This window comes from Serinus canaria, chromosome 7 (genome assembly GCF_022539315.1).
Source record: "Serinus canaria isolate serCan28SL12 chromosome 7, serCan2020, whole genome shotgun sequence".
Taxonomy (NCBI): Eukaryota; Metazoa; Chordata; class Aves; order Passeriformes; family Fringillidae; genus Serinus; species Serinus canaria.
The window spans coordinates 8,836,461-8,850,845 of record NC_066321.1 but is presented as its reverse complement, the minus strand read 5'-3'; the positions used below and the strand labels follow the sequence as shown (position 1 = coordinate 8,850,845).

At 46.9% G+C, this 14,385-nt stretch overlaps 1 protein-coding gene across 1 annotated transcript; it reads right to left on the bottom strand.

Moving 5' to 3' along the window:
• Positions 1-2,670: 2,670 nt before the first annotated feature.
• TMEM37 (transmembrane protein 37) lies at positions 2,671-6,905 on the bottom strand. Its single transcript, XM_030241877.2, has 2 exons — positions 6,816-6,905; positions 2,671-5,988 (listed from the first exon to the last, which is right to left on the bottom strand). The coding sequence occupies exons 1-2, from the start codon at positions 6,834-6,836 to the stop codon at positions 5,416-5,418; spliced, it is 594 nt and encodes a 197-aa protein (XP_030097737.1). The 5' UTR covers positions 6,837-6,905; the 3' UTR covers positions 2,671-5,415.
• Positions 6,906-14,385: the final 7,480 nt, after the last annotated feature.

The following is a 14,385-nucleotide window of genomic DNA, read 5'->3' as shown; positions in this document are numbered from 1 at the left end:
AAGTGAAAGCCCCTCCCTGAAGGTTGGAATTAAAAATCTCACTTTTTGCTGACTCACCCAAGCCAAGCAGAGCCTCCAAACTTGTTAGGGGGTCCACTCTGTCCCAGTGCATTTAGCAAGTCAGATGCTTCTGAGAAAATGTAACCTTAATTTTCTCTCTGGCCTACGAATGGGACCAAGAAGGGTGAACCAACTTGTATGTTCCCTCTCTGAGAATTAAACTTTCATCCTTCAAGTCAAAGCAGCTGTTTGTTTTAAATGCAAGTACCTCCATCCAGCATAAATGAAGAAATACAGATTCAGAGATACAATAACATGCAATTAATTAGATCTGATGCAATTATTGGCTCTCACATGAGCCAGTGTAAGAGCTCAGCCCTGCAGCACATAGTTAGGACCAGCACAAGATTGGGAGGAGCCCAGGCTGAGCATGATACCTATTTGTACAGGGGCCTGCCACATGCCCCAGAAAAAAATACTGCTGGTTTTTATATTTAGAAACCCCCAGTTCTAGCATAAATTATCATTTTTACATGGCCATTTTGGTTTTATCTGAAATTACCAAGAAAAATGAATTATTCCCAGATTCTGTATAACGTGTTCACTTCAGGCATCAAGCACAAGCCTTGGTTGTATGAAGAGCTGAGTAACTCCATAAAAACTTCTGGATGTCAGCTAGAATTTGGAGTCCTCAGCTCTTGGGGAAGAGCACGTCCAATTGGGAAGATACCGGGAGCAGGCAGCCCCTGGAGTTAGGATGCTGTGACCTTGTCCTGGTTTCTGCTGGCAAGAAAACTTCTTCTGTCCTGGAAGCTGCTGCCAACCACCACCACAGGGGAATGGGCTCTTACCTCCCCCATCTCCTGGGCAGGCACTACAAAGACTCCCTGCACTGCTGGGGATCTTGCTTGTTTAGCTGTGCTGAAGGATGCCAGAGGAAAGAGCTGCTTAGCTCTGGGGACATCGACATGTTTGTAAGCAGATGAAGAGGAGCAGGAAAGCAGATCTCAGGGAGCAAAGCAAAGGGAGGAGATGAAGGCACAGAGGGTGAACACAAACTCCATATTCATAGAGCCCACCCACTTTCCTTTCATTACACTTGCTCCTGGATATTCAATGTAATATGGTGGCTTTACCAGTAATCAGGACCTGAGTACCACCTTTCACACAAGTAGTTGTCATTGTTCAGGGACACTGGTGAGAACCTCTGGCTATTCAACCCTGAGGAGCCAGTTGTTCTGCAAGCCAGCAGGAGCATCAGCAGCCTAAGAGCTGATGAATTTAAGAGGAAGTCATTAATGAAATTTCTTTCTAACACTAGCAACAAGGAAGTTCCTAGCAAAACTGTCAGAAGCAAAAACCAATAGTTGTTCAGTGAATAATTACATTGTGCAGTGCCTGAGTGCAGGGGTGCTGAAATGGGCTGTTTCAGAAGGGCTGGTACCGATTCAGCGGGGTTGGGTCCAGTGAAGGTGAGAGGCCTCAGGAATCCAGGCAACACCCCTTCCAGGACACTGCCTGGGGCAGACCTTGTTTTCACCCAGAAATGAGGCCCTTCTTGCATGTGCCAGCTGTCTTAGAAGGTTGAGAAGAAAGGCTATTATCAGCTTACCATCAGCCCCAGCAGAAGGAAAGAGAAAGCCGATGAGGACAGTCATGTAATATCTTTGTAATCACCTTCCTGTGGCTTGCAAAAGCAAGCAAGGCTCAGCACCATTCCTGGTGTCCCTACAAGCTCAGCTGATGAAGGTATTGGAGACTTAAGATCAAAATAACATGCTCTAGAGGACCCTGCTGGAGCAGGGAGGCTGGACTAGATGACCTCCAGTGCACCCTTCCAACCTCAACCGTTCTGTGATTCTGGAAAAACACAGTCCAGGCAGGAAATTTCCCTAGCTAGCATGCCCTGTATCAACATTTCCTTATTCTTATCCACAGGCAATGGCTTGTGTACAAGTGTCTAATTAAAGTTAGTAGCTAAGTCTAAACGGCTCATTAACAAGAAGTGATCTTCATTACCCCGCTTTTAAGAGATGCTAAACTGAGACAGGCCAACGACCTCTCCTGTTGGAGAGAGAACACCAGGTGCTAATTAACTTGAGATTACATAAACTAATTCAGTGGTGTAGCTGGGAAGCTTTTCCTGACACTTAACCAAACCTGCAAATACAGTGAGCTCTGAGAAAAACACATAAATACTTTTGTACTCAGATACCACTTCTTGCAGGCCAAACAATCAGAGCTGAGGAAAAGAGCAAGGATGCTTCAGACACGGGGTGCAGTGTGGGAACAGGAAGGTGAAGGACACAGGAAAGAGCTCTTTAGCTGGTAAACAGAGCACATGCAACAGCAGGAAGTCATTAAAGCGCCTACAAGGTTATCTCAAATTCCCACGAAGAAACACAGCTGACTGCCCTTCTTGTTTTGCAAGACAAGAAAGCAGTGCTGGCTTCTTGGGCTGGTGCAGGCACTGGAGGGAAAAGGAGAGGGGAGTGTGTAGTGGCCTCAGTTCCCTTGGTCAGAGCTTGGCAGAGGGCCAAGCAGTCATTTCTTCCATCAGTTTAGCTGGGTAAACACACGGAATGGTGCCTGGGAGATTATGTAAAACCTCCCTCATCCCCTTAAATCTGCACCCCAATATCAAAAGATAAAAAGAGTGAATTACAGTTCTTATTTCAAGTCAATTTATTTAACAAACTTCAGGAATATTGCTTGACACTTCCAAATGCTTCAGAAAATGAACAGTGACCCACTGCTGCACAGGTTGCTCTATATAAGAATCTCTGAGACAGTCAACTCTGTTTGGTAATATTTAGCTGTCAAAATGCATCTTTTCCCAGCATAATTGAGCAGTACTATACAAAAAAACAGTTGGAAAAAAAAAGTTACTCCATTTTCCCCAGACGATTCCCTACCCCCAACAAAAGGCCTCTTCTTCAGCTGGCAGAGGGCATCCTAAAAATCATTCACAATTGCACCACGTCTAGGGTGAGCTCAATGGCCAATTGTCCAGTTTCCCTCTAACCCGAGCAGGAGGCACCAGCCTGGAACCCAGTCTGGCTGTGGCTGCCTTCCAAGGAAAGGGATGGAGGAACAGCCTCCTGCTAGCATGAGGGAATGTACACTCAGCAGTGATTTCCAAGTCTGGATGTCACCAAAATGTCACTCTGAAGTTACATTCGTGTTTCTAGGCAAGCCAAAGACATGCAGGGGAACTGTCCTGCCTTACTGGGCACCCCCGGGCACCACAGCTGAATCATTGGTTAATTAAGGTACTCCTGGTACACCTGGTAACACCAAAGTGCAACAGTTTGGGACCAGAACTTGCAGGATCTCTTTGGCCTAAATGGCTCTGCTAAAGCCAACAGCACCAGCTCACACAAGCAGGCGTAAGTTCAGCCCAGCAGCAGGTCTTCAACAGTGCCATTCAGCAAATCAAAGGCACCTTCACACACAGTCACAGTGTGGTTTTCCAGAGACACAGGCACAAGTCCTTGTCCTTGAGAATGGGCCAAGGAACCCCATCAAAGCCCAAACATCACAAGAGCTTCAGGAGCTGTCTGGGTAGCACAGCTCTGCATCATGTTGACAGAAAGATGAGCAGATTCATGTGCAAAAATACAACTGGCACTGTCCAGAGCAAGCCAAGTCTGAACCTGCAATGCAAAATGGGCTTAGGAGTGCTGCCTTAAGAAGTTACAGAAGTCCAAGAAGGAATGGAGACTGTCCTGAAAGCAAGCACAGAAGCACATTCATCAGTGTGGTACGTTCTAGCTCAGGCACAGTTTAAGAACCTTAGCTTTCAAAGACAAAGCTGTTTACTCATGGCTCACACACAGAGGCTTTTTGACTTCTGTGCTATGATGCATTTGTTTCAGGTGAAAAACTGTGTCAAACTTGTTGCACATGCAACTAAAACCCTGCTCAACAGACATGGTACAGGGATGAAACATGTAGAAACATTTGTTCTAAAACAAGGATATAAGCAGCTTTACCAGTGGATACAAAGCAAACAGTAAACCAGAAACCTGAAATACTCTGAAGACATTTTTAACTGTGAGCAACTGAGTGCTGTGTGTTGGACAAGGAGAACACATGTAGGGCAACCTACTCTACAATTGAGGTCTTGTCTCCTTTTACACAAGACACCATGGAGAACTTCAAAGCTGTAGCAATTTTAGAGATCTTGACTCAGACATTGGCAGGAGGAAGGCCAGCCTTAGTAAAATAATTTTGGCCAGGTCTCTCAACATTTCTACCAGTGGTGACAGATTCGAGCTGCACCCATCAGCCCCTCCTTAGGCAATCACAGGCTGCTTCTCCTCCCAGGCTCACTGTTAATCAGAGGAAGAAAGGGACCTGATCTGGACAGGAGGATCTAGGACTTTCTCCTCCCACAAGAAATGCTACATGAGACTCAGCTACAGGACAAGCACTGCGCCAGTGGAAACCATGATAACCAAAACACATCCCCGAAGCTGTGGTAGTCTGTGCCTGGTCTGCCCAGCCACAACAGCCCACGAAGCCTCTGCAGAGCTTGTTCCACTTGCCCCAAAAAACCAAAAACCCCAAGAGCAATGCCCTGTTACCGTAAACTGTGCAAGGGTTGTGATACAGCCAGTTTGGTTGGCACATGTCCTTCAGGGGTGGCAGAAGAGTGGTGACACTGGGGAGAGGCCACGAACACAGGGATATGCACTGCTGCCTGAGGAAAACAGCACAACCCTTCCCTCGACACCTGAATCACCCAACACCTACCCCTAGCCCCAGGTCAGCTACCCTGTCTGAAGTGTCCCCAAAAAACTGACCAAGAACAGAACAGATAAAGGGAACATGCCTGAAGGAAACAAAACCTGTGACCAGATCAAGTTCTGTGCGCCTTCTCTTTTGAAAGAAAAATAAAGAAGATCCAGTGAAGAGTTTAAATGCTCCACACCAGTGAACACAGCCAGGCAGAAATCATCTGTCCCTGAGCCAGAAAAAACCCAACAAACCCATGAGACACACCAAAGCTGTATAACACTCTTCACAGTCTCCAGAATATGAGGAAAAGCACAGCAACACCAAATCCACAGCAGTACCAGTGTTGTGCAAGCCTCAGGTCAACATGTGGGATAAATTGCAGTCTTCCAAATCTCTGCATGTTTAGCAGGACACCCTCTGCTTTGATCCACTTCTCCAGAAAACCATATTGCAGTAGCAGCCAGTCCCAGTCTCTGCTTGGCTGGTGTTGCTCAGCTCTCCACACTGATCAGTGGGTGGGTACGTCTTCTACAGGCATCAGGACTGACTCACGCTTCCCGTCCTTGCACACAAATTAAGACAGGGCATCCTTTTCAAACTTCATTAGACTCTCTTTCTTCCAGTCTAATTGGCAAAGCCGATTACACAAAGGCAGAGGTACATCCTTTGTGCCTAGATTTTTCCTACCCCACTCCTGAGGTGTGTGAGGCTGTTGATGTGAAGTCCACTGATTCCGTTAAGGAAGAAGAGGAAGGCAGCAATGAACTCACACCAGTACGTCAGCGTGAAACCTGTGAAGGTGAGGTGGTCCTTCATCAGGATGGAGAAGCTCAGAACACCAGTGGCTGACAGCAAAAAAGAGATGAGGATGAGAACGGAGCCCATTGCCCATTTCCGCCTTGCATTGGCATCATCGCAGACTTGGGACACCATCAGCAGCTCCAACCCAAATATGGCAACCACAACAGCAAAGGACACCATGCTCCTGATGGGAATCACCCCCACGCTCAGCCCCTCCACCTGGGCCAGGCTGAGGTCTGTGACACACTTCAGGACGCTGTTGTTGCCAAGGGTGCAGAAGTGCCACAGTCCAAAGAGCTGCCCCCTTGCAAAGAGCCAGCGGCCATCGCAGATGGAGATGGATGACAAGACCACGGCTATGGCCACGCATAGGATGATCAGGCTCCTGATGAGTGTCTCAAAGAAGGATTTCTGTGGTCTCCGGTGTGCCAGCAGCTGCTGCACCTGAAAGAAGAGCATGAAGAAAAAATGTAACAGAGTTAACAGTGCTACTTGGGGGTGAAATGAAGTCAGAGGGACAAAGCTCTGGGATTCAGCATTTGAAAATATTTACTTGTGCACATCAAACCCCTTCTTGCAGAGGAAGGCTCTACACAGGAGAAAGGAAGGGTGGGTGAAGCTGTCCCTGGCTGCACAAACAATGCTCCCACGTCAGGGCCTGGGACCGGGATCACAAAAGCTCTTGGCTGAACCAGGTCCCGGCCCCACGGTCTTACGGCACAGCCTCCTGCTGTGGCAGGGCTAGAGGAAGCCATCGGCCCCTGGGAGGATGGAGGCCGGTGGCTGGGACGGGGGAGGCGGCAGCAGCGGGCTGGGGGGAGCTCCTAGTTCCCAGCACTGCCCTGCTGAGCTGTAGCCAGCCGGTCTCTCCTCCTCCGGCCGGCAGCAGCAGCGGCCCGGACCTCGGTCCTCACCCCGCGGTCGCACGGCTCAGCTACCCCGGGGGCTGGAGAGGAGAGTGGGGGGAATCTTCCGCTGCAGCCCCCGCGGAGCCGCGTGGGCAACGCACTTCCCCGCCTGACCGAGACCCTCCAAGGGACCCGAGATGTGATGGGAAGTCGAGCCAAGAGCCCCCAGCCCCCCCGGAGAGCCACGTGCGGCGGGGAGGGGGGAGCCGCGGCTCCGGGGAGCTGCCGCCAGCCGGAGAAGGCGGGAAAGGGAATCCGGCCGGCTGCGCCCCACTGCTCCGGGCAGGGTCGGAGCGACCCCGGCCGCGCAGGGCCAGCAGGCAGAGGCAGCAGCCCCGCGGCGGCAGAGAGCGGCGGACGTACCTGCGCCCCGATGGCCGTCATGCTGCCGGCGGCGCCGAGAGACGCGGGCGGGCTGCGGCCGCCGCTCTTTATCTCCCCGGAGGGCGGAGGGCAGCCCCCCCGCCCGCCACGCCCGCGGGGCCGGGGCGCCCTCCGGGCCCCCCCCCCGCGGCTGAGTCAGCAGCGCGGCCCCGACGGGCGGAGCCGGGCTGGGCCGGGCCGAACCAAGCCGAACTGAACTGAGTAGAATCGAGGGGAGCGGAGCGGAGCAGAGCAAGGCTGCTCCCCCACAGCCCCGCACGGTGGGGACAGCGCTGCTCTGGCCGGGGCACGGACCTGTCCCAGCCCGCTGCAGAGCACGTCCCCGGGCAGGAGGTGTGCCGGGCGGTGGCGATGCCTCTCGCCGCGCTGTAGCCTCAGCCCGTCCCGTGTCCCCGCGTGTCCCCGGCCGCGGAGGGGACACGGGACGCGGTGTGCTCTGCCGCCAGAACAGTCTGTGCTGTGGTGTAGTGCCGGGCGCTGGTGCACGGGGAGGCTGCCCCGGCCCTGCCCGCTCGCCCGGGGCACCGCAGGAGCCCCCGGCAGCGTCTCTGGGGCTGCGGTGATGGGCTGCCGTGACACCCGGCCCCGGTCGCCTGTGGGTACAGGAGCAGCCCGTGCTGCCCTCGCTGCCCGGCCCCTGGGGGTGTTTGTTCCCGAAGCCGCTCGGCACCGGCTCCGGTGCAGCGATGGCCTCGCACCTTGGGCTGTGTGCGTGCTCTTATCTGCTCTACCTTACCTATCTTACCTGTACTGTCAGCAAAAACCTCTCTGCTCACAAAGTTTTATGCCTTAGCTCTTTTTCTCACTCATGTTTTGACATCCTCTAACGAATTACTAACTACTTTTTTTCTTTTTTTTTGGTCTGAAACAGCTTTTAAAAAGCCCAAGAAAGCTGGGTGTTGCTGTGTCATCAGAAACTCTTGTTTTACTGCCAAAATCTGATTTTGACTCCAGCAGAGAGTCTGAGGTCCAGTGGACATCCCCACGGGTCGTTGTTCTGGGCTTCCCTCATATTCACAGGGGTTAGAATTTGGCCATTCCCTTTCTAGCCAAAAGGCATTGGAAGGATCTCCTTCTCCAATATGGAGTGGTAGAATGTATTGTTACTTTACCCTTCTTGCAACTTCCATTTCTGAACTAATCATCTGTCTATATAGATTGTCTTGTTATTTTAATCTCTGTGCAACTTCATAAGGGTTTACTGTGCTTCCTTTGAAACACCATTTATGCCTGCTGTGGTGTTTTCTGTAACACTTTCTAGCAAGAGTGAGTGTTCTGAACAACTCTAACTTTAATTTTCATACTTTCAATTTTAAGGTTAAATGCTGACCTTTTTATTTCTCTTCTCCTGCAGAATCTTTTGTTTAAATGTTTCTCTACAAAGTTGTATACAATGTTAGATTATATTTCTGTCAGACACAGAACTGAAATTTTCTCCTTTTGCAACTCATGGCAAATCTTTGCAAGGTCTGTTGTCAAAACTCATTTTGTGGGTTTGTAGTCAACAACATATTTTGTTTTCTGAATGTGCTATCCAAGCTAGAAAACTTGATGCTTGCCACATCCCTTTCATCTTAGGTTCACCAGTTGATAGAAGATCTTTATGAACATCCTGAGCTCCTAATTCCACATGGTAAACAGCATTTCTGCATTGCATATGCAGGCTGATTACATGCATTTGCTGTTATATCCTTCCACTTCAAAGTCCAAAATTCAATAATATATACGTTTTTTTGGCTCAAAAAAGCACAAACAGGTCTTGTCTCATTTGTTGCATGAGCTGAATAAATGCTGCTTGCATGTAATCATGCTGAGCAAATGCAGACTTGGGCCTGACAAAATATACCAACTCTTATCTGGCAAAAGCCTCACTAACTTATGCTTTCTGTAACATTGGCTCAGTGCTGCAAAGCATTATGCAATTTGGCCCACAATTAGCAAAATCATTAAGCATAGATCTGCATTTAAAACATCTGAGTCATCCTAATGACTTCAGCAGTTTAAAATCTTAACTTTTAACTGTGAGGGGTATTCTGCTGGGCAAGAGTGGTTTTTTCCTGTAAAAGACCATGGTAAGGCTCACATGCATAAAAAGCTTTGATGAATGAGGAAATTAAAGTGGTTAGTTTTGGAACCAAAAGTGCTCTCCTGTCATACTTGGATTCTTTAGTAAACATACAGTTTTGTGCCAAGCCTGTTCTTTGAGGAAAAAGGGTGGTAGGGGATGGTACCTTTTCTATAAAAGGAGAAATTGCTTTAATGTTTTGTATTTAATTTAGTTTCCCCCATATATAAATGAGAATGAAACTGGATCTGGAATTTTAATGAGCATTGAACAGGCCCTTTCAGAGTCACTCTCCTGAAGTCACCCCGCAGAGGATGGTTGCAGAGTGCTTCATTTCTGCCCTTGCCTGGCTGGAGATGCCTTCTGGTAAAGCTGTCTGAGTTTAGAAAGCCTGTGAGAACCCTGCACCTTTTTCAAATGTAATGAGTTTATCTTAATTTCTCATTACAAAACAAGCTAAACATACTATGTGACTTTAAAAGATCAAAAAAAAGTGGGAAAATGCCTCTATGCTATTTTTGAAAATCATATGTGAAAATGGTATATTAGAATAAAAAGAGCTCAGTGCTGTAAAATAAAAAACATTTTTTGTCTGAAAAATACATCACCTGTGTAATGACAACAGAAAATATGACCTTTAAGTCACTTTAGATGTATTTTTGGTTGTGTTAATGTAGAGATCTTGGTATACTGCCAGCTTCATTATTTTGTTTAGAAAGTCCCTTTTCTCTATTGTTTAACTAGGCATTTCACATCCTATCCCTGGAGAGAAAGTTTTCAGGGAAATGTGTTCATAAATAATGGAAATTACCAGAGACTGTTGTACAGCACAGAAATAGGTTCATCTGGTTCATTTAAAACTATGCAAAGTTTAACACTGAAGAATCTGTTCCAGCTTTTCTGCTGCAGAAGCCTGGAGAAGGTTCAGGACCAAAATCTGAGCCTCACCAGGGGCTTAGGGAGCAATTACCCAATTAAATAAAATCACTTAGAGGTGAAGCAGAACACAAGTGACTGAGGCACCACCAGCCCAGCCTCATCTGACCTTGAAGCCAGTTACTTCTGTAAATGCATTTTACTAGTTAATAAAATTCTTTCTGATCACATCTTTAATTCTTGGCATAGCAACTCGCCTGATGAGGTATTTAGACCCTCATTTTTTTCAGATCCCTAGTTCAAGGTATCTCTGCAGAGAGATGTGGACCTGACCTTTGAAACAAATAGATCTTGAGTATCTTGCAGAGTGAGACTTCGGGAGGTGTCCAAGGTCTGTATAGGGGGAAAACGTCACTTATTTTTTTGTATCTTCCCAAAGCAGTGAGCATGTAGAAAGTGTTATGAGAAAGAAGGAAGAGGCTAATTGTCTCCTGTCACTGTTCTCTTGTCTTCTCTTTTTCCTGGTAGTAGACTGGAAATCCAGGTTGAAGAAGCTGCATTCAGCTCAGGCTGGGTTCAGCCTAGCTGGGCTGGAACAGGGCAAAAAGTCACCAAGTTGCTGGCGAGCTGCTCAAGCCCAGCAGCTTCTGGGAACTCAGGCAGTCATCCTAGGTGAACCGTGCCCCAGGCAGCAGCATATATACCAAAAGGGGGTTTGGGTTGTGCCAAGACCCACACAGCTCAGACCAGCCCCTTATCACAACTACTTTACCTCAGGATTTTCCTCCCATCACTGCAAGTTATTGCAGCCAAGCGGACAAACTCATCCTGGCATGTAAAAGCACTACAGAGGAGAAAGCTCCTGGGCCAGATGGTTTCACTTTGCCTCCTGCCTGGACACCTCTGCTGTGCCACAGGAAGGCAGACTGGCCACCAGACAGGGGCTACCACGTGTCCCTGCAGCCCCACTCACTGCTGGCTGTGCATGAGAGCCCTGGGCTGCTGCACAGGGTGATAATACCCAGTTATACCCAGCAGCCAGCTCTAGGTCCTACTGCCCACCCTCATCAAACAGTGCTTGCTGAGGGACTCAGAGCTGGGTTAGAAACATGCTGATAATTTGGGACTCTGTTACAGTGATTTTATCCCCTAGCTCAGTTAAGTCTAAGAAGAAGAGAGACTTTAAGTGGGACAGGCTTAAAGGAATAGATGTATCCCAGCAAGAATTGTGTTTTCACCTCTGTTCAGTTTTTGGACCTACCTCAGCATCACATTGCAGAGATCTAGCACTGGGTGCTCACTCATTCTGCTTTAGAATCAGCCTTTTTCAGGGATCTCTGTTAATAGTTACACTGGCTTAGGAAATACCTCAAAATATTTGCATCTGACCATTCTCACAACTCTCCTTTGAAATATACATTCAATACAAAAAAAAAAACAACAACTAAACAAACAAACAAAAATCCCAAAACCAAAAACCCAACCCAATTTTAAGTCTTTAGCACTACTAGAAAAATTTGGGTCCACACTTCAATACTACATAAATTGAGGGAAATAATTCAATTTCTCAGCTGTCACACATTTTTCTAGCAGTAAAAAGTCATATCAGGAGATTTAAAAGTAGCAAGTACATTGAACTGGTTAGTCAGTGCCCCAAGTTCAGAACTTACTCAAAGGAGCAGTGTTTATTAGGAGGAGATGACATACCATTGCCTCAGCCTTTTGGGAAACACAAGTTGGTGCCTTGCACAGTTGGTAGGGACAAACAAGGTGTCTGCCTGGCTGCGTTGGCCAAGTAATGTAATTGTTTTTCTTTCCAGGGTGTAGAAAGAAAGTGGTGATGCTTCTTTTGATGCAGCTCATAAATGTATGTGTACTGGGAGTAGCTGGGAATGAAAGTTAAAAGATCACTGCAGACAAACTCCATGTGAATTCTGTACTCTAAAGACAACACAATTAAGCTGTGTTTAACTTTCACAGATATCTTGATTCTAGAAGAAATACAAGCTCATTCTATAACTGATGAAGACCCATCACAAGCTCATTCTATAAATTATGAAGACCCATCTAAAATGGATTGATGGTGTTTGTACTTTAAGTGAGCAGCTGATTGGAAGGTACTTCATAGACTTGTGGGGGGAAGAAAAAAAATTAGATTCTATTTTTGTTCCATTAACTTTTACCCTTCTGAGTTTATTATTGTGAATGCACTCAAATGTCTTCTATCAATGTAGTACCCACTTGTTTTACTTCTACACAGCTTTGACAACTTGGAAGACTGTGTAACCTACTTCTGGGGTGACAGCTGTGGTATTTAGAAAACTGTCCCAGCGAAAATACACTGTTTCCCTAATTTATAATCAATCTCACAAAATTACTTTGATGGGTCAGTCACCCCAAAGTAGTATTGCCCAATACTGTTTGCTCTGAACACTTGGGGGAAGAGCAAATATTTTGAACAGCAGCAAATGCAATTGTCATTTATTTTTAGCAGTATCATCAGGGTCATATAAGTTCAAAGGTTAAAATGCTTCCATCATGAAACAGGATCATTCCAGATGAGTACTGAAGAATTTTGAGTCAGTTGCACACTGCAGTCAGCCTTGGAGGGCCTTTTAACCCAAGTGAAAAATTTACTGCACAGGGCTGAAAAATCTGTTATTGGTCTTAAGCAACACGCCAATACTGATGTGTTTAATCTGTGCTGTGAGTGTTGCACCTCCACATGTTTGTTAAAAGCAAGCAAAACCCATCAGAAAGAGATTTCCAAGGAAAACATCATCCCCTTTCTTATCTCCACCTGCAGTGGGTGCCAACCAGCTCTGTGTTGCTCTGCGCAAGAGTTAATCATAGAAGCATGATAGAAGGAACACTGTCTTATCACACACAGAGTTAACATTTATTACTGCCATATCCAAAGTCCAGGTTCTGTCCTGCACACTGCAGACTCAGCAGAGCAGAGCTGAGTGTGTGTGTGCCAGCTGGCCTCTGACCTCCTGCCTGTTGGGCTGGCTTCAGCGCACGTCTCCGTCTCCGTCTCTCCTCCTTCCCAAGCTCTGCAAGCATCAGGATGTTGCTGGCCTTTCTTTGATCTAACAAAGAGGAAATAGCAGCAACTCCCTGAGCGGGTGTCAGAACAATCCCCTGTTTTGCAGCACTGCCCAGCCATCAAAAGCATCTGATCCTCCATCACAAGTACCTTGAGCAATGGCTCTGGATTATATTTTGGCTTGAGGCTTGCTGCTTCTGTTTCCAATCTCAGGCTGTATATGACAAAGGTTGTCTATTTTTACCACCTTATTAGTTTAATAAAAGCAATTACCTCTAACCTACAAATCTGTTTGCAGATGCCCTTAAACCACCACTGCCCTGGTGTCACTGCTGCCCAGGTGTTATCTGTGCAGCCCAGGTGCCTCACACACCTTACCTGCAAGCACTAGGCGGTCACTAGGTCAGCAACGTTTTCAGGCAGCCCAGCATCCTTACACATTTACAGACATTCATCCTGCTGCTAGACAACCACAACGAGCCCCTTAACTCAGCTCAGTCTATTTCTACTCTCAGTCTATTTCAACAATTACTACCCATCCAGCCAAATTTTGTGTTGCTGCTTCTTGTCACAAACACTGTGCACAGCCATCACCAGTACCTTTGCTTCTGCCTCCGTGCCTTTTGTAGCCACTTACTGCAGAGCTTTTGCCACATCTTGAAGTTTTCAGCCTGCTCCTGAAAGACACAGCTGATTGTCAAAGGGCAAGCTAAATAGTAATACCACTGATGTTACTTTCTCAAGGATGGTGAAGCTGCAAGCAGAAAGGTGTTACAACAGCAAAAATTAAGTATCCAAATAAAGACATACAAGGTAGAATTCTCAGTCACTTGTATTTCTTGGCAAATAGCATTATTTGTAAGCCTGGCCAAGAGCAAACCCTCTCTGGGACAAGCACTGTACAAAGTGTTTTCCTAACACTAGAGGTATGAGAAAGGAGAGCAGTACTGTAACAATTAATTGTCACAGGGGAAATGAATCCAAATGAGGACTGGGATATAGAATTTGCTACCCCCAGCCCATCCTTTAGACCCAGCTCCACTACTTTAGCAGCCAAAACTCTGAGTACACCTGTTTTGACAGAAAATATGCTGGCAAAGCACAGTGTGCTCACAGTGCATCAGCTCCCAGCAAAGAAGAGCAATGTGGGAGCATTTGCTGTGTGAGCCCCGTCCTGGTAAAGGTTGGCAGAATCCTTCAAAGGTGACCAGCTTCACAAAATACAGCAGCCAAGATGGAGCTGTAGAAGATGTGGAATTAAGGGCTAGAGAAGAGGTAAAAGTGTTTCTTATGGTGAACATCTGCTCTTACCCCTCTCTTGCAAAGTGAATTTAATTAAGACAACTCAAGTAACAGAGGAAACAACAGCAGGTAAAAAAAACCCAAATGCTTATTTTACTTACCCAGAAGAACAAGGAGGAACAAGAATAAACTACCTTGCCTTTTTTTTCTCTTTATCCTAACACATTTTAAAGGAAAAAAAGCAGCTCTAAGAGCATTTCCCATTAAAAATAGTAAAGGGGAAAGTTAAATTTTTGAAAGCACGTGAAGTAATCACT

Excerpts from the sequence above, each read along its gene's own strand:
- TMEM37 (XM_030241877.2), bottom strand. The coding sequence starts at position 6,836 with ATGACGGCCATCGGGGCGCAG. Across the intron at positions 5,989-6,815 it reads TGACGGCCATCGGGGCGCAG|GTGCAGCAGCTGCTGGCACA; the intron begins GTACGTCCGCCG and ends CTCTTCTTTCAG.